The sequence below is a fragment of the Xenopus laevis genome, chromosome 5L (genome assembly GCF_017654675.1).
Source record: "Xenopus laevis strain J_2021 chromosome 5L, Xenopus_laevis_v10.1, whole genome shotgun sequence".
Taxonomy (NCBI): domain Eukaryota; kingdom Metazoa; phylum Chordata; class Amphibia; order Anura; family Pipidae; genus Xenopus; species Xenopus laevis.
The window spans coordinates 49540931-49565477 of record NC_054379.1 but is presented as its reverse complement, the minus strand read 5'-3'; the positions used below and the strand labels follow the sequence as shown (position 1 = coordinate 49565477).

General features: G+C 36.2%; 1 protein-coding gene across 3 annotated transcripts in view; it reads right to left on the bottom strand.

The window, feature by feature from the left end:
• syne1.L (spectrin repeat containing, nuclear envelope 1 L homeolog) overlaps positions 1–24547 on the bottom strand; it is a 285490-nt gene that overhangs the window by 38516 nt on the left and 222427 nt on the right. For all 3 annotated transcript variants that reach the window (XM_018263031.2, XM_041562725.1, XM_041562726.1), the window contains 23 exons: positions 23098–23271; positions 21337–21468; positions 20959–21155; positions 20377–20509; positions 19449–19631; positions 19169–19318; positions 17889–18065; positions 16984–17139; positions 16659–16814; positions 16012–16182; positions 15756–15889; positions 14985–15189; positions 14659–14841; positions 14045–14191; positions 12796–12950; positions 12378–12525; positions 10459–10553; positions 10128–10362; positions 9316–9510; positions 7957–8082; positions 7381–7536; positions 3459–3617; positions 2206–2372 (listed from right to left, as the gene is read on the bottom strand). In XM_018263031.2, the coding sequence (XP_018118520.1) occupies positions 2206–2372; positions 3459–3617; positions 7381–7536; positions 7957–8082; positions 9316–9510; positions 10128–10362; positions 10459–10553; positions 12378–12525; positions 12796–12950; positions 14045–14191; positions 14659–14841; positions 14985–15189; positions 15756–15889; positions 16012–16182; positions 16659–16814; positions 16984–17139; positions 17889–18065; positions 19169–19318; positions 19449–19631; positions 20377–20509; positions 20959–21155; positions 21337–21468; positions 23098–23271 (3734 nt within the window). The remainder of the gene's footprint in view (positions 1–2205; positions 2373–3458; positions 3618–7380; positions 7537–7956; positions 8083–9315; positions 9511–10127; positions 10363–10458; positions 10554–12377; positions 12526–12795; positions 12951–14044; positions 14192–14658; positions 14842–14984; positions 15190–15755; positions 15890–16011; positions 16183–16658; positions 16815–16983; positions 17140–17888; positions 18066–19168; positions 19319–19448; positions 19632–20376; positions 20510–20958; positions 21156–21336; positions 21469–23097; positions 23272–24547) is intronic.

The following is a 24547-nucleotide window of genomic DNA, read 5'->3' as shown; positions in this document are numbered from 1 at the left end:
CAAAATTTAATAAGCAAAACATATTTGATTTGGTTTAGGATAAAAAGATATTTTAATCCCAAGCTTATAAAGTGTAAATGGTGCTGATTGTGTATGTTTGTTTGGTAGGAATAGCTGGGATGTGTAGTTTGAGCTGTTTGCTTGAAGTTTGATAGCAATACTGTCCTTGATGGTCGTAGCAATTAAAAAGGAAACATAGTTCATAACTCCATACAATGTATTCATTTTAAAGGGATTATTTACCTTTGAGTTAACCTTTTTTTAAGATAGAGAGAGCAATATTCTGAGGCAATTGTCAGATGGTGTAATTTTTTTTATAATTTGTGTTTTTTGAGTTTATTTAGTTATTCAGCAGCTCTCCAGTTTGCAGTTTCACAAATATGGTTGCTAGGGTACAAATTACCCTAGCAACCATGCATTGATTTGAATAAGAGACTGGAATACGATAGGAGAGGGCCTGAATAGAAAACTAATAAAAAACAGCATTAACAATACATGTGTAGCCTTACACAGTATTTGTTTTTAGATGGGATCAGTGACCCCCATTTGAAAGCTGGAGTCAGAAAAATATTTTTATAAAAAATTATAAAAAATAAACAATGAAAACCCGGCTGAAAAGTTGCTGAGAACTGGCCATTCTATAACATATTACACAGTTAATTTACAGGTTAAACGCCCCTTTGAGAGATTATTCAGTGCTGCTTATAAACACTCCAAAGTAAGCCTCCCCATGTTTATATTGTTACTGTCTGTACATGCACGGAAAGTGTACTAAATTCAGTTAAATACAGGTTTACTTTAGATGGAAGGGACAGGAAGTGACATAACACAGCTGTTGTGAGGTTATGTTAATAAATGCCAGGAAATGGCTCATACATAACGTTTTGCTTTATTTATCATGCATGAGTTCATTTGTCAGCATCACAACAGTTTCAGTTACAGTATGGTTCCTCTTGTAATTACGTATGCAATTGCATTACAATGTAGAAACCCAGCTGGTTCTTGCTGAACTTTAGTTTCCAACTTCCCAGTATCCTCAACCAGCCATCAGTTAAACCTGACCCACCAGACCTACAAGCACAATTTTGCCAATGAGCCATTGCCATACAGTAGATGTGCAGCATATCGACACATTCCCACCTTTCAAAACTACTGACCTTTTTACATTATTAGAAAATTAGGTGCAAAATAAATGGAATTAATGCACACAGGGAGTCTATTCAAACTCTGCATAAACAGAACTGAACCCAATAATCCCAGAGCTAAAAGGCAGCAATGCACAGCACTGCCCTAAAGCAGTCTGCAGAGCATTAAAATGACCAAATGGGAGAACACAAATGAACTAACAACAAAACCAGGAGGCAGTGATGATCAGTATGATGATCAATGGATAAATGGAAGGAAAAGGAAAGATAAATACAGGTATAGGATCCGTTTTCCGGAAACCCGTTATCCAGAAGGCTCTGATTTACAGAATAGCAGTCTACCATAAAAAAAAAAATCTACATTTTTAAAAATGATTTTATCTTTTCTCTGTAATAATAAAGCAGTACCTTGTACTTGATCCAAACTAAGATAAAATTAATTCTTATTGGAAGCAAAACCAGCCTACTGGATTTATTTGATGCTTACATGATTTTCTAGTAGACTTAAGGTATGAAGATCCAAATTACAGAAAGATCTGCTATTTGGAAAATACCAGGTTCCGAGCATTCTGTATAAGCATTGTACAGAAAATACTAGAGCAGCATCAAAGAACGTTAATCTAGAACTGAAATATATTATTACATACAGAGGTCATTAACAAGGTGCAGGAAAAGGTCCAGATTCTGAAATTGGGCATTTTTGCCCTGCTATGCATTTTGTGCTCCAGGTCTTGCTGGGAATGCAGTTCACAGAACTATGCTATCTCCATGAAAACAGCACTACCAGCAGTTGGCAGGAGTGGGGGAGAAAGCCATGCAGTTCAACATATACACCATTTATTTACCAGAGCAGACAATAACTTGCATCCACACTGCAAAAAGGTGTGAAAGTTGTGACATATGCTTTTAAGCATGTGACAATGGAATTTTGGAAAAATATGTTGCATTGTGGGGAGAACATGGGTAATTGCATCCAAATGTTACACTTTGCATTTTTGCTTTGCAGCCATTTCTGCACTTACTGTATAAAAGGCTAGAATGTAGTCATATAATTACTTACCTTGCTCCAATGAGATCTAATAGATGCTGCCATCTGTCATTCACCTTGCTTAGCTTGTACTCAATCTCTGAAGCTTTGCTTTCATGGCTGGCCTTGGCAAGCCGTTCTCCCATTTGCTGTAGCTGCATTTTATTTTCACGAGCTACAGCAATTTCCTCCTGATAATCCTAATGACCAAATTAAAAAAGAAATCTGAATATTTCAAAAACCAAACTTGATGTTGAGCAGATTTAATCCAACAGAGAACACAACCAAATCAACAGTTACAAAAAATACTAATAAATAATAAAATACTAATAAATAAATCTCCCATGCAATAAAAATAGTCACCCAGAGAACAAAGAAGCTGCCACATCTTATTTGAAAATACTTTCTCTGTGTGTGAACAGATTTAAATTTCAGAAGCGCTAATATCAGACTAATAGCAGAGTCCTATGGGTAGGGGCACACTGGGCGATTCGGGAAGATTTAGTCGCCTGGCGACTAATCGCCTCGTCTTTGCGGCGACCAATCTCCCCAAACACCTTTCCTCGGTCTTGTGCCGGGTATAATGAAAAATCGTCAAAGCACACGCGGCACTTCGTATTCCGAAGTCGCCCGAAGTTCCCTTGTGAACGCAGGCATTTTTTCATTATAGCCGGTGCAAGACAGAGGGAAAGCATTCGGGGAGACTGGTCACCGCAAAGGTGGCGACTAAATCTCCCCGAATCGCCCAGTGTGCCCCTAACCTAAAGAGTGGAGCAAATTCTATTGTTTCTACCTGTATATCTGACGATTCAGCTCTACACGTGTGTAGTGAAACGAACAATCTTTCTTTTCCAAGAAAGATCATAATTGTTAAGTCTATGGCCAACTTTAGGCTGCAAGTTGTAGGCTTGAGCCTAAAAGGGTCAATTAGGTAACTTGTCCCATCACATATAAGTAAAGCAATAATTCAATTAATATTGAGGATGTTTCAAAACATTAAGATTGCACTTAAATCATGTTTTCCATTGCAGGTTTTCTGCAATTTAACAGATAACATGCTGGAGTTAAATATAATCAATTCAATCAATATCAAAATAAATAAATAAATAAATAAAATCAATATGGTGGAATGCCTGGCTCAGGTAAACAATAAAAGAGGAGCAAATTACAAAATGATTCCTCCCTAAAATATGATGATTAAAAAAAAAAAGAAACGAGACACTCATCTGAAAACCATGCCAGTTGAACAACTTCTATATTTGTATGAAATCAATAGAAAACTGTACCTTTTTAAGTTTCTCAATCATTTCCTCAATGCTAATGTCACCATTTTGGGAGACCTTGCTTTCCATCTGCGTCAGCCACTCACAGAGCTCCTTGTTCTTCTCATTAAATATGGCCCACTCATTGAGCCTCTCGCTGACTTGCTGCCGTCGCAAGGATACCTGCCAATTGAGGTATAAGCATTTTTAATGGCTTCTCTAATGACATTAAAGGCACCATCTAGCACATTTTCTGAAACTTATAAGTGAATAAAAAATTTTACATCCATGCTGTGACAAATGACCAAACAAAAATTATTTATTTTCTTTGTCAGGCAAATTAAAAAAGACACTAAGCACACTCCCTTGAAAAGAAAAGAGAGCAATTTGTCATGGGCTTCACTGAAAAACATTTACAACAAATCCACAGTCCAAGAATACATTTGGTTGTCGCTAACCCCTAAACATTGATTTATATTGGAGAAATCATGCATTGTATTTTCTATTTATATAGTTGGTGATCATGTGAAGCTGACATAAAAGTGAAGATGTTTGATGAGCTACTGTGTTTATTTCCGTCACTCCATTCATGAGTTCCTAGGGCTACCCAGGGGTGGGAGATGCAGCATATTGTAAACCACTTTTACTTCTTCAGATCTGCAGTCTCAGTAGAAGAAAAAAATATATAAATTGTGTTTGCCTTCTCAAACAACTATGGAAATAAAAGCACAATTACCCAGGACCCTAGTCAGTGTTTCGGTAAAGGTTAGTAGCACAGAAAGTACTCCATACTTCATGAAATGAAAGCAAGTAGAATTTGTTACAGAAACAATATACAATATAAACTTGTTTTTATTGTGAAAGGTTTTCAGTGTCATTACCACAGCAAAATAACCAAGAACAGAAAAAGGAAAAGTCTCTCACCATACCAAAAATGGTATGTAAAATTTAGGAAAATATGCTCAAGCTTTCTTTAATGGCAAAATTGATTACCGGTACCAATGGCTCCCCAAATATGGACTTGGTCCAACTAAGGTGGCTTGGCACACTGACAGATTCTTAGCCTGAATGCCTGTGAGGGTAAATTTTGGGGAGAATGCCTAATTGCTTTCCTAGATATACATGAAAGCCCAAATTGAAATCAGGTTAATATCTGGGGAGAATATGTTTCTGCTGTCCTAGATATTCTTAGAACTAGAATTAAATTACTTATACACTAAAATGTTTGTACAATGTATGCTGTAACATGGGTATGATCTAAGGGAGAGCCCTGATCACAGATGGGAGCTCGAAAATGAAATTATCAGAACACAACATTTACTGATCTGCTGATTGTTTGATTTGGGGTTACTAGTTCTGGTGTATATTTAATGCCTGATATTACATTACCCACTTACATGGCAGTGCCACTCTAACCTCTAGCACTTAATATCTCCCTAAAGTTACTCTGCCATTTATATTGTAAGCTCTACAAGACAGGGACCTCCATCCTCCTGTTTTCTTGATACTAAACTCTTACCGTAATATTTATTGTACTTTTACAGTTGTAACTGTACATATTGCAACTGTATTTATCTGTATTGTATTTTCTACTTATTTGTATTTTTTATGACCACCTGCTTGTTCTACTAATTTATTGTTCCTCTGTACAGTGCTTCGTTCTCAAGTAGTAAAAATATACATACATATATGTACATACCATGATTATATTTATATAGCCAGACACGTTAAGTAGTTTCTTTAGTGGCCTCCTATTTGAAAGCAGAACATCTGATTGGATTACTAAACCTGATTTTACAATTTACATAACCCTCTCAGACTATGGCAGATACAGTGGGGCAAATTCACTAAGATGCGAAGTTGCGCCAGGCGCAACTTCGCCGCACTTCGCCAGGCGTAGTTTCGCCAGGGCTCCGCAAATTCACTAAAATCCGAAATTGCGCACAGGGGTAGCGTAAGGTTGCGAAGCTGCGCTAGCGTTGATTCAATATATAAAGCGAAGTTACGCTAGCGAAGGCTAATTTGCATATGGCGCGAAATTCAAATTTCAATGGAGGAACACGTATCTGCACTACAATGCCTAGAAAACCTTCAAATCAGCAAATAAAAATTTTATTTTGCCCTACACATGTGCCCACTGTCTAGGTAAGTTGCCATGAGTCAGGAAATGTAGGGGGGAGGAAGGGGAGCCCCAAAAATTTTTCGATCTTTTTCAGCCTATCAGCCATCATGTAGAAAACACGCCAGCGTTTTTTTGGGACTTAGAAAAAAAATTGACTTTTTTTTAAACAATCCCTATCTACTCTATTGCGCTTCGCCAGGTCTGAGGTGGCGAAGGAAGTCTAGCGTAAAAGGTAGCGTTCAGTACACTGCGCAAGTTAGTGAATTTGCGTAGTTTCGTCGCTAGCGAACATTCGCCTGGCGTAAGGTTGCGAAGTAACACTAGTGAAACTACGCCAGCGTTCGTTAGTGAATTTGCGCAGTAGCGAAAATGCCAAACGCTAGCGAATTAACGCTAGCGTTCGGCGCTTCGCGGCTTAGTGAATTTGCCCCAGTATGTTTAATGTGACCATTGAGATTGAGATGATACAATGTACAGCCCCTTGTGACCATCCAGACAATACAATATACAGGCTGTGAATGAACTGTAAATCACAGATGTCGAATAGCCTAGAGTCCGACAGTCTCACTCTACTATTACTATAATCAGTAGCGACTGAACGCAATTCAATTTGCAGGAACTGAGTAATGAAACCAACACATCTGTACCTTTCTATTTACATTACAGTTTTCTAGTGTTAGGCTTGGTGAGATGTAGTTTTAGATATACAGAGATTCAGAACATTATACCTATCCTATTGAGCGTAAAATGCATATTTTTTAGAAAATGACACCAATCTTAAACGGCAAACTGTAAAGCATCCTGAAGGAAAACAGTAATAAAAATAAATATAAATTATCACACAAAAAACAAGCAGTGGACAAATAAAACAGTAATTTGTCACCTCATAGTCTTGGCGATACCCATTTGTGAAGCACAGCGTCAGTCATATTATTCACATAGCACCATTCCCTTACAGCTTAAGATGAAGATAGATGCTGTACCTCTCAGTATAATAACTAGAATTCAGTGTTTCTACTGTTTTATTTTTAACAGAAAACTGCAGTGATAGTACATATCCTGTTGTGGTTCTCAGCTCAGAGAAATAGCTAAAGGCTCCTCCTTCACATCCGGGACGCAAGTGATTGGTATTAAAGCTACTGTCAATGTCAAAAAGCACCTATGCAGCATATCTATTAACCTCTGTGTAGTTTTTAAGTCTCCTACCAATTAAATATTTTAATGAGCTTCTGCTATTTGTGAGGTGAAAAGCATTTGTGCTTTAGCATATATCCCCGATATTTCTACATTTACAGTATTGCCTGGCAAACAACAAAAGTCCTGAAATGCTTTATGGAAGTGGTTCACCTTTAAGTTTAGTATGTTATAGAATGGCTAATTCTAAGCAACTTTTCAAGTAGGGGTCACTGACCCCATCTAAAAAACAAATGATCTGTAAGGCTACAAATGTATTGTTGCTGCCACTTTTTATGATTTATGTTTCTATTCAGACCCTCTCCTATTGATATTCCAATCTCTTATTCAAATCAGTGCATGGTTACTAGGGTTATTTGGACCCCAGCAACCAGATTGCTGGAATTGCAAACTGGAGAGTTGCTGAATAAAAAGCTAAATAACTCAAAAATCACAAATAATAAAACATGAAGACCAATTGCAAATTATCTCTGAATATTACTCCCTACATCATACTAAAAGTTAACCTAAAGGTGACCAATCCCTGAACACACAGGTTCACTGCCAGTAAGCTGTCAAAATAACGACTGACACTGGGGACAGTGAAGCCAAAACAAATGAACGTTACAAAAGTATTTTTCACCAAATTACCTGATGGCAAAGCTCCTCCCACTGTCGCTGCAGGAGCTCAATGCGCTCATTAAGTATTGCAATGTCATCTGCAGTGATGTGCTGAGTGAAATTTTCCTTGAGGTTGGTTAAAAACATGAGGTCCTCCACCCATCCTTCCACTGCATTTTCAAGTTCCTGCAGGAACAAAAGATATGCTAATACATTCATATACATTGAAAGTGTCTGCTAAATAAATGCAAAACTACCCATGTGATACAGGCACGGGACCTGTTATCCAGAAAGCTAGGGACCTGGGGTTTTCCGGATAAGCAACTTGGATCAGCATACTTTTAGTCCACTAAAATATAATTTAAACATTTAAAAAAAAAAAAAAAACAATAGGATTTTTTTCCTCCAGTAAGGATTAATTCTATCTTAGTTGGGATCAAATATAAGGTTCTTGTATTAAATTTCAATTTTGAATTAATTCATTAAAATGGAGTCTATAAGCATTGGCCTTCTGGTTATTCAGGGCTTTCTGGATAATGGGTTTCCAGATAGATCCTATAGCTGTACTAAGAAAACAGCACATAATCACAAGCACTTCTATATTACCTTGCAGCGAATCTGTTCCGTATGCAGCTCATCGTGATGATCTGGAAGAGGCTGAGACAAATTTTTTCTAAAGTTTCTTAGTTTTTCCAGAGATGCTGCAGTTCCCTTTTCACATTTTTCCCAGTCCTGAAATGGAAAATGGACTCTGTGTGTTAATTGTACTTACATGCCTTGCAAGGATTTGTTGTTGAAAATGTGAAGGATACAAATCTGTGCGAATCAAGGGCCTGGCACGGCAGGGAGATTTATTTATCAGATTCCTAATTTAATTGTTTGAATTTAGAATTTTTTTTTGGCTACTTCAACCTTCGACTATGAACTTCGAAACGAACGTTTCGAACTAAAAAACGTTCGACTATTTGATAGTCGAAGTACTGTCTCTTTAAAAATTTCTTCGACCCCCTAGTTCGCCACCTAAAACCTACCGAGGCCAATGTTAGCCCATGGAGAAGGTCCCCATAGGCTTGCTAACAATTTTATGATCGAAGGATAATCCCTCGATCGATGGATTAAAATCCTTCGATTTCGATCGATTCAAAGGATTTAATCGTTCGATCGAACGATTATTCCCTCGATCGTTTGATCGAACAAATTGCCCAAAATCCTTCGACTTTGATATTCGAAGTCGAAGGATTTTAATTCGGCAGTCGAATATTCGATCTTTGATACATCTGCCCCTAAGTGTGATAACCTAAACAATTCTTACTTTATGAGAATCATTCATCAACATTCTCATTTTAGTGAATTTTGAAACCACGAAAAAACTTTTCGCTAAAACCACAAATAAAGTAATTTATTAAAAGATCTGAATATAAAAAGCATGCACAAACAGCAGAAAGATCCCAATAAGACAAGGAAAACCTCTAATTCCTGGATTACATGGAAAAAAACCAGAAAACCAGCTAAAATTACAGAAAAATTTTGAAACTGGATAAGGATGGCGACCCATCGATTTCTTCATGACCTTGATAGCTTTTGGATGGCAAAGTTTTGTTTTAGTTTTTTTCTTGGTTTTAACCCTTCATAAACTTCCAAAATATGAACGTTAGTAAATGGGCCCCTTAGCCACAACTTGCATCCGATTTTCTACCATAAGCATGTTTAGTTACTTTTGTTTTGCTGCATCAGGTGCAATTGCGGTAGACTGAACTGAATGTGGTGATTTGGAACAATAACATTTGCACTGTTCTATCACGTCAGTAACACGGTGACTTGCATATTTAAATATTGTAGCAAAGATTAATAAATGGTTATACTCTGTACTGCTGTATTTCATAGCTATCTATAATATTTAAACTATTCTTACTATGTCACATTATTGAACTAATCTATGGATTTCCCATCAAGTGTTATTCCTACCTTCAGTAGAAATGCAAGCTGTTTCTTCTGCTCCTCCAGTCTGACTGATGTGGCCTTCCATCTCTCCTGGATATCCATGAGCTCCGTCTGCAAGGCAGCCTCTGCTCCACTATCAGCACAAAGAAGGAGCTGCTTCCCTGCTTCTACAGTTAGAATATAGCTCCCTTGCTGTCTGTGGAGCACTTTATCTTTCAGCTGGAAAACCAATAGCCAGTGTTTAGTATCTACTTTTATAAGGCATATATCTGTCATTAAGCAGCCATAATTCCTCCTTACATAGATAATGAGAAGGGATGGTCCAAAAAACCCTTATACTATAGCAAGGGACTTAAAGATCCAATCTTCACAAAGGTAAACGCCATATACATGAGATTCACATTCTTTTAGTTTTACTATGTCTACAATATTTTCTTTCTTGCCTTAGAGCAGGGATCCCCAGCCTTTTAAACCCGTGAGCAACATTCGGAATTATAAGGAGTTGGGGAGCAACACTAACATGAAAAATGTTCTTGGGGTGCCAAATAAGGTTGTGATTGGCCATTAAGTAGCCCCGATGTGGATTGTCAACCTACACTGAGGTTCTGTTTGACAGTGCGCCTGGTTTTTATACAACCAAAACTTTTCTCCAAGCCTGGAATTCAAAAATAAGCTCCTCGTTTGAGGCCACTGGGAGCAACATCCAAAGGGTTGGAGAGCAACATGTTGCTCACGAGCTACTGGTTGGGGATCACTGCCTTAGAGACAGACTTTTGTGTGTTCAAAATACAGTATATATGCCGTACAAATACATGTTTGGTGTGTATCTCTATTACCTGGATTTCATCAAGTAAGTTCCTGGCTTGTTGAAGTGGTATTGGATTACCTCCCAGACCACTGACAGGTTGGTAGGACATCTCCACCAACCACTTTCGCAGCTTTTCAGCCATTTCCCGGTAGCGCTGCCACTGTCGTATCTGGCTATCAATAATCCCTTTTCTCTGCTGAGCTCGGCGGATCACTCCTTGCCACTGGTTGCTGAGTAATGTCAGTTTCAAGTTGAACTCATCACTAAAATCACAAAGATTAATTCAGGATTAAGGATTTTTTGTGAAACGCACTTATACAATTAGCCTTTCATAAAATATAATGGATGCGGCATTATACCTGTCATCCACCTGTCCTTGTTCCAGCAGGCGCTGTCCATCGCCAATTATGGAATGCAAAATCTGCTGCCGGCTGAACATTTCTGCTTGAAATAACTGCCAGTGAAGAATATTAGTTCATTGTTAACAAATTGCATAATTCACAAACATAGATACGTGATTCATTCAGAGCCTGGTTGATACACATTCAAACCTGACTCGTTGTCGGACTTGCTGATTTAAATATTACGAATGTGTAAATGTTTATTGCAAATATTCCTTTCTTTCCCAACCCTCTCCTTTCTTTTCTGTACCCCTTCCCCCTTCCTTGTTAAAATTATAAATAAAGAATTTGAGAAAATATAGTCAATTTTATGAAGACAATAAGGGGCTGATTTACTAAAACTCAAATTTATCAAATTTTTTATGAAAACAAAATTGACCAAACTCCCTTTCGCAAATTGAACTCATTTATCAATAATTTTTCTGGAAAAAATCAAAGCGACAAAACGACACGACTTTACCGAATTTACACTGCGAAAACTCAACTTTTTTGCATTATCAGACAAAAAACCAAACTTTTTTTATATTATCCGGTGCAGGTCACAATGTCAAGAAACAACTTCAGGGACATCTGCTATTAACTTCTACATGACCTTGACAGGTTTAAGGTGGAGTATTTTCGGATTTAGATTTTTAGCAGCTTTGGGGTATAATAAATCTCAAAAAATTCAAGTTTTTATTTTTCCATGAAAAATTTAAGCTTTCCCCCTAAAAACCTTGATCAGAAAAAAATCGAGGTTTAATAAATGGGCCCCTAAATGTTGGGCTAGACACCAGTGTTTGTAATGGGCATTTTTCCCAGAAATGGCTTATTAGCATTATATTTTAAAATACTAAAATATTATATTCTTTATATTATAAAACTTTACCACCATAATATGGATAATAATTGTTCCCTACTACAGGTATAGGGCCTGTTATCCAGAATGCTCGGGACCTGGGGTTTTCAAAATAACGGATTTCCGTAACTTGGATCTTCATACCTAAATTCTACCAGAAAATCATGTAAACATTAAATAAACCCAATAGGCTGGATTTGCTTCCAATAAGGATTCATTATATCTTAGTTTGGATCAAGTACAAGGTACTGTTTATTACTACAGAGAAAAAGGAAATCATTTTTAAATTTGGATAAAATGGGAGGCAGCCATTCTGTAATTCAGAGCTTTCTGGATAACGGGTTTCTGGATAACGGATTCCATACCTGTGCCAATTTTAAGGAAATGATTCAGTAAAGTATACAGTTCAAAATGTTTTGCCTTTATAAACATCAACAATGGACATCTGATGTTCTGTTTATTAAATGCTCTTGATTTTTATACTCTTGCATGCAAGTGAATAACTGTGTATTGGAAATGTGTAAATATATATACTATTGTAAAATATATATGCAGCTGTGGGTGGCAACCAATCAGGTCACTGCTTTACATTTATAATACTGTTCAAACTAAAGTGCTGATTGTTGCAATTTAGCACCTACTGTGTGTTAGTATTTTATTTGTATAGATTGCAACATGTCAGTACAAATAAATGGATTTTAATGATTCACACTGGTTAATTTTGCTTTGAGGTAGCCATATAGGATGACATACAGCTGGTCTTTACATTGTTTCCTTCCAACTGTAGGGTCAACATTGCCAAATTCTGCTTAAAATTTGCCTAGCAAGTAATGAATAAAAAAGACAAAAATCTTACTGGTCAATGAAAGCTTAAGCTGAATGTGATATTCAACAAATAGACCTTATAGTAAATGGCCAACTTAACACTGTTTTGTGGCTGCATCAAGCTTAAATTGTAGTCCAATACCAGTCATTAACTAGGACTGACATACAGTATAACGTTTTGATTAAGTTTATTAAATTTTCTAGAGGCGTTTACCTCATGTGCTCTTTGTTGTTCCAGAAGACTTTGATAGTTTCCTGAAATCTCTACAGCCAGCTTTTGCTCGGTCTCAATCAAAAACTCCATCCAAGTCTCACATTTTTCCAGAAAGGTTTGATGTTGTAGCAAGAAAGACTGCAACTTGCTAATGGGACAATAATAACATTAATTTAGAAACCAGAAATATCCAAATACATTCCAAGAAACAAATATATAATGAGTAGGATGAATATCTGCATCACATTGCCTACCAGTGGCCATATTGAATAATACAACGGCAAATTAAATAATATGATATAAAAGCATATTAAAAAAAAATCAAAGCTATGGATTGCTTGGGATGATGATGGTAATAAACTAATATCTGGAAACCCATATCCAAAATCCTTATAAATAATAGGGAAACATTTCTTACCTGAATCGTTCTGTGGTCTGCGACGAGGTAACAGTCCATTGTCTATTAAGGCTCTGAATCCTTTTGATTTCCTTGTCATTCAGGGGCAATCTATAGCCTAGTTCATTGAGGCGATCTAAGTCTGGAGCCATACTACTGAACCTTAACATCTGCCTCTGGAAAAGATGATAAAAAACAATATCAACAAAAGTATGTGGCAGTTGGTCTAAAGCTTATTATTGGAAATGGCAACATATCTGCTTAAAAGGTTTAACCCTACAAATCCCAATGCCAATGCTGCATTTTTTTTTGTATGAAATTAAAATAAAGAATGAATTGTAACATTTGTGGCATATGCATAGTTACAAAAGTATTTACAGATATGGGATCTGATATCTGGAAACCAGTTATCCAGAAATCTCAGAATTATAGAAAGGCCTCCGATACAGTCCATTTTAGCCAAATAATCTACATTTTTGAAAATGATTTTCTCTGTAATAATACAACAGTGCCCTATACTTGATCCAAACTAAGATATAATTAATCCTTACTGGAAGCAAAAAAAGCCTATTGGGCTTAATGTTATTTAAAGATCCATTATCCAGAAAATCCCAGGTCACTGAGCATTCTAGATAACAGGTCCCATACCTGTATATATTGCAGTTAATATGAAAATAAAGGTCATATGCAATTGGCCATGTCAGAGTGGAGGCAACAGCCCTCATCCCATTTTATTTAAAGTCAATAATTTTGTGTATAATGAAGTAAGTACCCAACAGTTCAAATGGCTATATGTCCAGAAAGTATTTATTTAAAGCAAGATAAAGAATACTGTTTTCAAAATTTCAGTGATATGAGCTCTTTAACAATCAAAATTACCAAGTCCCATAGTGTTGGTGTTGTGAAGATGAGCACATGGAGGACTGATGTGACACTATATACTTGTACCATAATTGGTCAAGCTTGATACAAAATAGCATAATGATATTATGCAACAGTTGAGGAGAACAATCAGCTTGCTTTAATCGAATGCATTGCATTAAAGCCACTTACTTGTTAATCCCATTTTATTTATTAAACTAATTTAATTTGACAGATGGGCATTTCATAAAGTTATATGATCTATCCCCATCTACAATGATACACAGAGCAAAAAAAAAAATAAAAAAAAATTCTTTGAGGAAATCATACATATTCCAGTGACACACACTTCTAAATTTTGTACTTAGAGATGTTGACATTACTCTCTGCTTTAATTAACAGCACTTACTTTGAGTTCTTCCATTCTCTCCTGAATTGTAGAGAGGTCTGATGAACGATTTGGATCCTGACCGTTTAATACCTCTCCAGCTTCGATTATCCAGGCCTCAAGGCCTTCCAGGCTTTTTATAAATGTTTCATAATCTAAAACACCAGCCTGTAATAAACAAGAATTCATGCTCATTACACAACTTTGTATATATTATTTTTACTTTTTTTCTGCAACCTGCAAATAAATACTTTTGCATATCTACACAGAAAAAGGTTAAAATGAATGTCTTTGTGTTTGTAGCTGCATTTTAACCGTAACATACATAAAGAATGGACATTGAACAAACTATTAAATTGTCTTGACCAACTCACCAATAAAATGTCAAGTGTTTTAGAGTGGCTTTGCTCTAGTAAATACAGTTTTAAGAGCACTCAGAAAAATTCTTCCTATAGTCTACATTGGGATTTCTTGGACTTTGGCTGCAAACTTTAATGTATGATACAAAATTCCCTGATTATATAAAGTTGACAGCATGACTCAGAACTCAGCATACATACTTAGTTATAATGGACATAACCATTATAGTGCATTGAAGATGTCTAACAAATCCTACAGCAGATTTCACAGAATACCTGAAGAATTGACTGTTGCCTGAGAAGAGCCTGCTCCAATACAGACAGACGTTGGTTTAGGGAAAGGTGGTCAGACAAAATTGCTGTAGTGGCAGATGTGTCGACTTGTTGTTTCAGCTGTTCTCCTGTCTCACTTAAAGACACCAATGATGTTTTTGTAGTATTCAAGCCTTTAAGTAATACCTGATAGAAGGACAGAAATTGAACAACCTCTGTGATTACATGGACACATTCAAGCCAGGAAGATGGAGGTCATAGAATTTGTCAGTGTTTTATAAATCAGATTCAGTATACTTATAATACTTTAAGGTTTATATCATACTCACACTGCAGTCATGTATCCAAATTGTGATCTCCTCGTCGCCTATGTCCTTGTTGGCAGCGGTTTTTAATAACTGATTAGCCCGATCTTCTTGCTGTTGAACAGTGGCATTGCACTGAACGCTATAGTCTTTGTATTTTTGCCACAGCTGGAGCAAGGTCTTGCTCGAATGTAGCTGTTCCGATATTTCCTCCATTAAATCATTCCATCTATTAACAATTCAAAACAGTTATTGGAAGTTAGATGCAGTAAGATAATACGTTTATGTAGAAAAATGTTATGAGGAGCATATTTAATTAATTAATAATTTAAAATATGCAGATTACATACTGCCCTGCTCATTACAGTTATAATCCAAAAAATAAAGGGTATAAGGGGTGGGGAGGTTAAACAAAAGGTAAACAAACCAAAAATATGCCATGTATAGATTTGGGACACACTTTGTACCCTAAACATAGGACATAGGGGGTTATGTAAAAGGATGCCCAGAAGTGGTAACCCATAGTAACCCATCAGCAGGTAGAATTTACTGGTCGCCTGTTTAAAAGCAAACATCTTATTTGTTGCTATGGGTTACTGCTCCCGGTCAAACTCAGTGCCTTTTATAGCATAGGGGAGCAAAACTCCAATGAAGTGATAATTCCTAGACTAGGGTAGCAAAAGGTTGCCAGATTTAAGGCACCAAATCAAAGAAATTAAGACAAAGACCAGGATAAGTATTTTGCTAGTTTAGCTGGATTGAATGAGATAGATACATGATTTGCCATGTTTTTACCTTGTGTTGACCTCCTTTAAGGTAGTTTTGAGGCCATCTGTTACAGATGATTTGCATGTATTTAAAAGTTGATTTGTTACAGAACCAAATTTATCAAGTCTGTCTTCTTTCTTTTCGAGTTCTTCCTGTAGTTTCTAAAAGATACAAGATCACCCATTAAAACTCCAATCTATTAACATAATCTATTATATTTGCTTTCTATTGTCTTTTTTTTCTACTGAAAGTAACCATTCCATTTCCATTCACACTTTCCTACCTTAAGGTTTTCCACTTGGACTTTAACTGCCTCCATTGAGCCTGTCATAAGGCGGAAGCGGGAAAGGGAATACTTGGCTTCCATAAGGTAGCTGTTCAGCTCTTCATGTAATTGCTTGTAAATGCTCCACTGATCAAGTACTGATTGTAACAATATCTTTAGCTGACCCACCTGAAAAACACAATACAGACATAAGACAAATACTCTTTTTACTTGCAGCTCTTTGCCCTTTGATGGTGCCTTCAAAAAAGGGAAAAACAAAAGTCTAGCAAATAGTTGTTGTAAATGTAATACCCTGTTCTTTTCTGTTTACACTGCAGCTTAATCTACAATGGATAATGGCTAACCAAAAAAGAACTGTTGTGCTTTGAAGTGTTTGATGCCAATGGGCTGTCTGATGAAATATGGTCTATTAATTCCTAAGCTTAACATCTAGGTGCCAACTACACAATCTAGTGGCACTTTAATCAGCAATAAAACTAAATTTAATGTATTAACCATCTTACAGAATTAAATGCAACATATCTTACCGGTACCTACACAAATATAATTTTCTTCAATATCAAGGCATACAGTTGACTCTAATAAGCTGTATTTATTAACAGAACTGCCTCTTATATAATAAATAGAAAATCAGGTTCACTAACCATATGGTCCAGGTTGGCCCATGAATGGTTAAGTTCTCTCAAGGTCTGTAGAACTGCTGCTGTGACATTTTCTTTTTTATCACGGATTAAGGAAAGTCCACTCTGTTCAACCTTCTCCACCTCCTTTTCCTTAACCCTTATTAAGTCTTCAAGTTCCTGGGGAAAAAAAAAGAATTTGCACAATACATCAAAGGAGCATTGTACAGCCACAGTGAATGAGTGAAGTTGTAGTTTACAAAGCAGCTAGGGATACCTAGACATACCCAACAAAACTTAAACAATACCACTCAATAAACTGAGTACACTGCTTTATAGCATTGGTTACCTGACATTCTTTTAAGCTGTTCTGAACAGATGCCTGATCACCAATACTTTGTTGCCTCTGCAACTTCTTTTCTTGCCTCTCAAACCAGGATTTCAGGGTTTGAACACTGTTTCCATACTCTGTCCATGATTCCAACAAACGTTCCAGCATCTGGATCTGTGTGGAAATATTGAAACAAGTAAACCAAAGCCTATGCAGCATTTTATTTTTTTTGATGTACTGAAAGCATGCTGGAATCAACTGCAGATTTTCTCCAATGAAGTCTTAGCACTGCTCCATCTTTTCTGACTGATATATAGCTCTCTCTCTTTATATATGAAAAAATATACATTCACAAAGAACAGCTGTTTCTTTGATGAAATGTGGAACTCATCATATACATAATTTGGTCAAAAATCACAGATACATATCTCTTTTGGTGACTTTCTTATGAAGGAAAATATTATTCAAGTCCCACTTAATTATTTTCAAGCCAATACATGTTTCCTTTTTAAAAGAAAAATCACTAAAACAAATGAAAAACATATATATTCTTCACCAAAGATGATCTGAAAGCTAAATTTGGACAACTTGGGTGCATTACAGGGGTGTAAGTATGAAGGAAGCAGACCCTGCAGCTGCAGGGGGCCCAGGAGGCATAGGGGGCCCTATGAGGCCCAAATAAAGACAATTTTTAACATTTATTGGTAAAACAGGGCAATCTCAGGATATGTTGAGGGCTCTAAAATTAATTTGCTGTGGGGCCCAGTAACATCAAGTTATACTGTACCACTACTGCGTTTAGCAGCATCAGTAATGATAAATCAGAAGTTTGTAGGATTTATAGACTAGTAATGAAAGTATTAATTAATATTCATTAGAAACCAATGCAGTATTATTATTACTATATTGTTATTTTGTTTTACCTTCTCTGTAATTAATCCTTGAAGGATTTGCCAGCGTCTATTCATAGCTCCGAGTTTCTCTGCAAAATCTGTCTTGTCACTTCTCTTACTTTCCACATCTTGACTACTAATCTGCAGCACCGACTGATTAACGAAGTCCACAGTAAGTTGCTTGCAGTTGACATCAATCTTAAACCCCTGAAATAAAAAAGCAGCACATACAGAATTAGTCTCTGAATTATTTTAAATTGACCACCAAGAAATGGTTATCTCCTTGTGGGGACACATCACTGTCTATGCCATTCCCAATTATTACTACTGTTTGAGTTCTGTACTTCCTAAAAGTGATCATATATAATATATATAATATAATAATTCATATTTAATTATATAATTAAAATAATTAATTAATTATATTTATATATATAATATAAATATGTATATATAATGGATAAAATCTGTATAAACTGTTATTGATATCGACCAATTCTAAAACAGGTGATTTACTTCCCAAGGCTGCAATAATTATGCCTCAATCGCCAATATGTAATGATATTTGTATTTCCCAAAAAAAAAAAACAATAATAAAGGCCACTCTGTTTCATATTTAAGAATAGAAATGGAATGTTGGCCATAACACGTGTTTACTATTTTATGTTAAACATATTGTATGCCCTAATGTAGAAAATATGGGAATGAGTTCCATGATTATTTGAAGGAATAAAGACTGAGAACTACGAGGGGACTTCTAATATCCTCATACAGTTATGGGATCTGTTATCTGAAAACCTTTTAAACTAATTATGAGAAGGTCATCTCCCATAGACTCCATTTTAATCAAATAATTCTAATTTTTAAAAATGATTTCCTTCTTCTCTGTAAAAACAGTAGCTAGTACTTGATCCCAACTAAGATATAATTATGAATAAATCCTTATTGGAGGCAAATCTTAAAGGGTTTATTTAATGTCTAATGTGTAAATTTTTTAGTAGACAATGTATGATGCTTCAAATTACAGAAAGACACCTTATCCAGAAAACAGGTCCCATATTTGTATTTTAAAGTAGAAGCTATATGCAAGAGCATTTTATTCCCAAACTTGCATTTTTAGCTTAAGCTAAATGAACAAGGTAGATATATTAAATACATGTGATATGTTTGACAGATTTTTCAAGAAAATCATTGCAGAGTTTCCTGTTCTCGTGGTTTAAAACAAACTGAACCAAAATGGCTGTTGAAACGGCAACCTTTATTAGGATTTAATAATACATGAACATATTACATGAAACAAAATACAGTACCTTGTATCTTAGAAGGTATTCCTGGATAACCTCACATCCTACTACATTCCGTATATTCTCTTCATCCTCCTTAATAATATCTTCCATCAATGAGATCCAAGTCATTACTTCAGTTATGGCATGGCGGGAAGGCAACTTGTCCATTTGCAACTAAAGAAAAAAAATCAGATTGACTTTTGAAAGAAAATCTAAAGGTGATACCAAGTTTGGTGATATGATATGAATCTATTGAATGAATATTTTTATTAATAGGGGTTGTTCATATGTCAGAATGACTCACCTGATGCAATTTCTCTTGCACTACTGGGATATGAATGAGCAGCTCAGTCCACTGGGTATCTATTTTCGTCAGATCAGAACGCAGTGACGCTGTATCTACTTTTTTTAGGCGAAGCAGCTGATTCCCAGTACTCATGACTGAAGATTTCAGAGATGATTTGGCATCAACTTCTTTGGAAAACTCCTATCAATGCCACAAAAAAGAATATATGCCACAAAAAAAGTCAGTCTGGGGCAGGTAATATTTGATTGACAGCTCAGATATTTAAACACCTTTATAACAGGTATGGATGTTTAAATAAAAGAAATAATTTGGGTTCCATGATTAATTTGCAAAAGACTTTCATTGTACAGCTTTTTATGTGAAGGTGACAGGTCCACTTTAAAGGTGAACCACCCCTTTAAGACGCTGCCATGTTTTGTAGATAAATACATATAGATTAGATCTTAAGGGGTGGTTCACCTTTTGGTTAACTTTTAGTATATTACAGAATGGCCAATTCCAAGCAATGTTTCAATTAGTCTTCACTATTTGTTTTTTTATAGTTTTTTTTATAACTGACTGTCACTGATCCCATCAAAATATGTATGCTCTGTAAAGCTACAAATGTATTGTTATTCCTACTTTTTTTATTACTCATCTTTCTATTCAGCTCCTCTCCTATTCTAGTCTCTTATTCCAATCAGTGCATGGTTGCTAGGGTAATTTGGACCCTAGCAACCAGATTTCTAAAATTGCAAACCTGAGAGCTGCTGGATAAAAAAGCTAAATACCCACGAATAATAAAAAAATAAAACCAAATTGTCTCAGAATATCATACTAAAAGTTAACTCAAAGGTAAACAGCAAATATTACCACATTGCTGGGATTGCGATAAAGAGAACAATGTTAAGATAACATAATGTTAAGATTTTTAAAATTCAGATACCAAGAAAGCATTTAGATGGTCTCGGACAGTTTCCAGCTCTTGAGGGACCGTTACAGACTGTTGAGTCCAGAATTCAAGTCGATCAATTGCAGACCGCAGCCAATTACCAAGCTCGGCAGATTCGTTCTTATATCTACAATTCAAGAGCATCAGAGGACAAATATTTTAATCAACAGTGGCATGACTAGAAATTACTGAACTGCAGCAAAGCAAACCCTGTATGTTGTGGATTATCTTTTTGGTACACATGTATTGAAATTGTGTATTATTTAGGGACACCACCACTCCCTTTATTGTCCTTGGCTCCAGAGGTAAAGGAGAGGCAGGCCTTGGACTTTCACCAAAAAAATGACTACCCACAAGAAGTATGACATTAGTTTGGTCTTAAAGTGTTTCCATATAAGTCAATGTTTTACAGGTTCTATTGCCCCCTAAGAGTTCACTTTATGGCTGACACGTGTATTTCAGATTTTTCAGTTATTTGAATCATATGTTTCCCCTTGTTTTTTTTTTTCATTTAATTATTCATATTTGACTAAAATATTGTCATTATTCTAAGATAACATAAACCTTCTCAGTTACCTGGTCCACAGTTTCAGGATATTTTCCAGTCTCTGTAATTCTTTGGAGATACGATTTCTGTTATTCCCCCAGTATTCTCCCAAATTATTTATGAAGCCTTCCAGCTCTGGACAATTCACAGACATCAAAAGTCTCTTGCTGTCTTCTAAAATTTGGTACAGTTTTGGTTGGCACTCTGTTAAACTTGACTTAAAGCACTGTGAAAAGCCAAGCAGAAAAGAATATTTCAGCCAATAGTGGTTTCTCCAACACTGCTCAGAAACTGCAGCAGTTCATAATACATTTAGTGTGGTATAGTGCTTTCTTAGGTAATCATTTTGGTCCAATATACAGAGTGTAGCCTATTACACATACACACTTGTAGTTAAAAAAGTATACCTCAAACAGCTCAATCCTCTCCAGTAGTCTTTCTTCAGTTTCTTCCACCAGTCCAACAGTAGGTATGCTGCTTTCAATCACTTCCAGCTGTTTCATTAGCTCTTGATACTTTCCATCTAAAAGCATCCAGGTCTAGACATTTTTACATAAAAAGTATGTTAGGAGGCTAACAGGTAGAGAAAAGTAACCATAAAACTGTTACAATGTTGCTACTAGTCTAACCAATTACAGCACTAAAGACTCAGATGAGTGTAAAAAAATTGCTGCACATAAAAAAAATATATCGCCCATTGACTTAAATGCATTTGGCCAATTTTTTGCCATTTCATAAATTTTCGATACTCACATCATTAGATGGCATCTGTTTAACAGTAAACATCTTAGGGCTCATGTACAATCCCCCATGCAGTGTTCAAAGTGCAAAACAAAGGCCACATTCTGCAATTTTTTTGCACCGCGTGGGGCATTGTGCAAATATCTGCAGGCCTCTGTGCTCTGTTTTGGACACAAAGAAATGCAGAATGTGCTATACATGGAACACTGCCTGCATTAGGCAGCACTCCATTCAAGAGAGGCAGGGAGAGGCATATAGGCATCCTCCCCTGCTGCCCACTACCTGCCCCTATATTGCGTGACACTCATCAGGCCCTGTCCTTATTATCTGGCCAAGGGCAGGTGGTAAGGACTGGGTAGAGCTGTGTGCCCTGATGCTATGCTCTTCACGAAGCACCAGATTTTTCATCTGGCACCGAGTTCAGAGAACAGCGTCCAAGGGGGGCAAGTGCTTAGGAAATGAGCAATAAAGGCTCACTCTTGTGCCCCTAAGTTCTCTTGCACTTGCATCCCCACGGGTCATGATTGACCTTTATTATTGGTTGATATGGGTTACTGAACCTCTGAGCTTTTATTGTATATAGAGGATATAGAGGATAGGGTAACAAGTCATTACAGATCTCTATATGAATACTGACAAATGTAACACAAAGTATTTATTTTACGGTTATAACAAAGTCAGAATCCATAATCACTGCTTTAGCAAGGCTAAAAAATACACTCTGAGCTGGTATTACAGGCAGAAAAACTTGATGGAAAATGAAATGGAAAATAAATTTATGGGGAAAATACAAAAAAATGTAAACATCAGACATAACATTGCCATTATTTAAGTAACTTGGCTAAAAGTCTAAAGCTCCCAAGCACACAATGTGATTAGTTACTACAAATTACCAGAAATTGAGCAAACATTTTACCTGTCAGGGCATTGCCCCGTATATTTGTTAAAGCAGACAATGACATAGTTGTTACTTTTTCCCGTATGGTAGTGACCTTGCATAAATATAACATTGCATTTGCCTAATTGTTTTTGATGGACTAAAATAAAATATTAAAGGAGAACTAAAGCTTTACTAAAGAAGTAAACTAGAAATGTTGTATATTATGTTTGGGGTTTCTGTACCAGCCCAAGGCAAAAACCATTTAGCAGTAAAGATCTGTGCCTTCAAAGATGCCCCAGTAGCTCCCCATCTTCTTTTCTGCTGATTCACTGCACATGCTCTGTGCTGCTGTCACTTACTGAGCTTAGGGTGAGCTTACTGCATGGCAGCACAGAAACCAGTGCAATTAGCATCAGCATTTCATAATTAGCCTTGCAGCATCAGCTAATATTATAGGCAAAAATATGGCATTTTAAACCATATTCATTTTAGGGTTTAGTTCTCCTTTAAACATACCCCTCACAAATGAAATGTGTAGTCTACTTACTTCAAGTATGTATTCCAATTCCACGCCTCTTTTGTGAGCCTGTTTAAGAAGTGCTGAAGCTCCGGCAATTAGTACTGAGTTATTTTGTGATTCACTTGGCAGAGCATAGCTGCTGATTTTCCTGAAAAGGGTTTCAGTGAGGATCACATGTGATTCCAAACCCTGGAAATACTCCTATATCAAAAAAAAAATCACTGTCATTACACTTGTTTAATTAATCTTTTTTTCTATGACATTTCATATTTTTCAAAATAATGCAACACTGAGGGGCCCATTCACCAAGCTCCAGTGAAGGATTCGAAGTAAAAAAACTTTGAATTTCGAAGTGTTTTTTTGGCTACTTCGACCATCGACTACGACTTTGAATTGAAGGATTCGAACTAAAAATCGTTCGACTATTCGACCATTCGATAGTCGAAGTACTGTCTCTTTAAGAAAAAACTTTAACCCCCTAGTTCGCCACCTAAAAGCTACCGAACCCAATGTTAGCCTATGGGGAAGGTCCCCATAGGCTTGGCTAAGTTTTTTTGGTCGAAGGATAATCCTTCGATCGTTGGATTAAAATCCTTCGAATCGTTCGATTCAAAGGATTTAATCGTTCAATCGATTTCCTTCGATCGTTCGATCAAACTTTTTGCGCAAAATCCTTCGACTTCGATATTCGAAGTCGAAGGATTTTCATTCCCAGTCGAATATCGAGGGTTAATTAACACTCGATATTCGACCCTTGATGAATTTGCCCCTGAGTATTCACTACATAAATGAGAGAGCCCAACATTCTAATAGCGCAAATGACTTTGTCTGCATCATTTTACAAGTGCCCGTCTAATTTTAAATCATTTTAAAATTGAAAATTAAGATTTACTCTGCAGTCCCCAACAAAGTGCTGTTCACCTTCCAAACACTTTTTTCAGTTCAGTTGTTTTGAAATTGCTTTCAGTTGCTTTCCATCTTTTATTTTTTATTGTTTTTTCAAAATTAAAGTTTAAAGTTTAACGGTGGTTCACCTCTAACTTAACTTTTAGTATGTTATAGAACGGCTAATTCTACAAAGCTTTTCAATTGGCCTTCATTTTTTCTTTTTTATAGTATTTGAATAATTTATCTACCGGTACTTCTTCTGACTCTTTCCAACTTTCAAATAGGGGTCACTGGCCCCATATAAAAACAAATGCTCAGTAAGGCTACAAATGTACAGTTATTCCTACTTTATATTACTCATCTTTATTTTCAGGCGCTCTACTATTTATATCTGTCTCTTATTTATATTAATGCATGGTTGCTATGGTTACTTGGACCCTAGAAACCAGATTGCTGAGATTGCAAACTGGAGCAATTTCAGCAATCTGATTGCTAAATAAAAATCTAAATAGCTTGAAAAACACAAATAATAAAAAATGGAAACCAATTGCAAATTGTCTTGGAATATCAATCTCTACGTCATACTAAA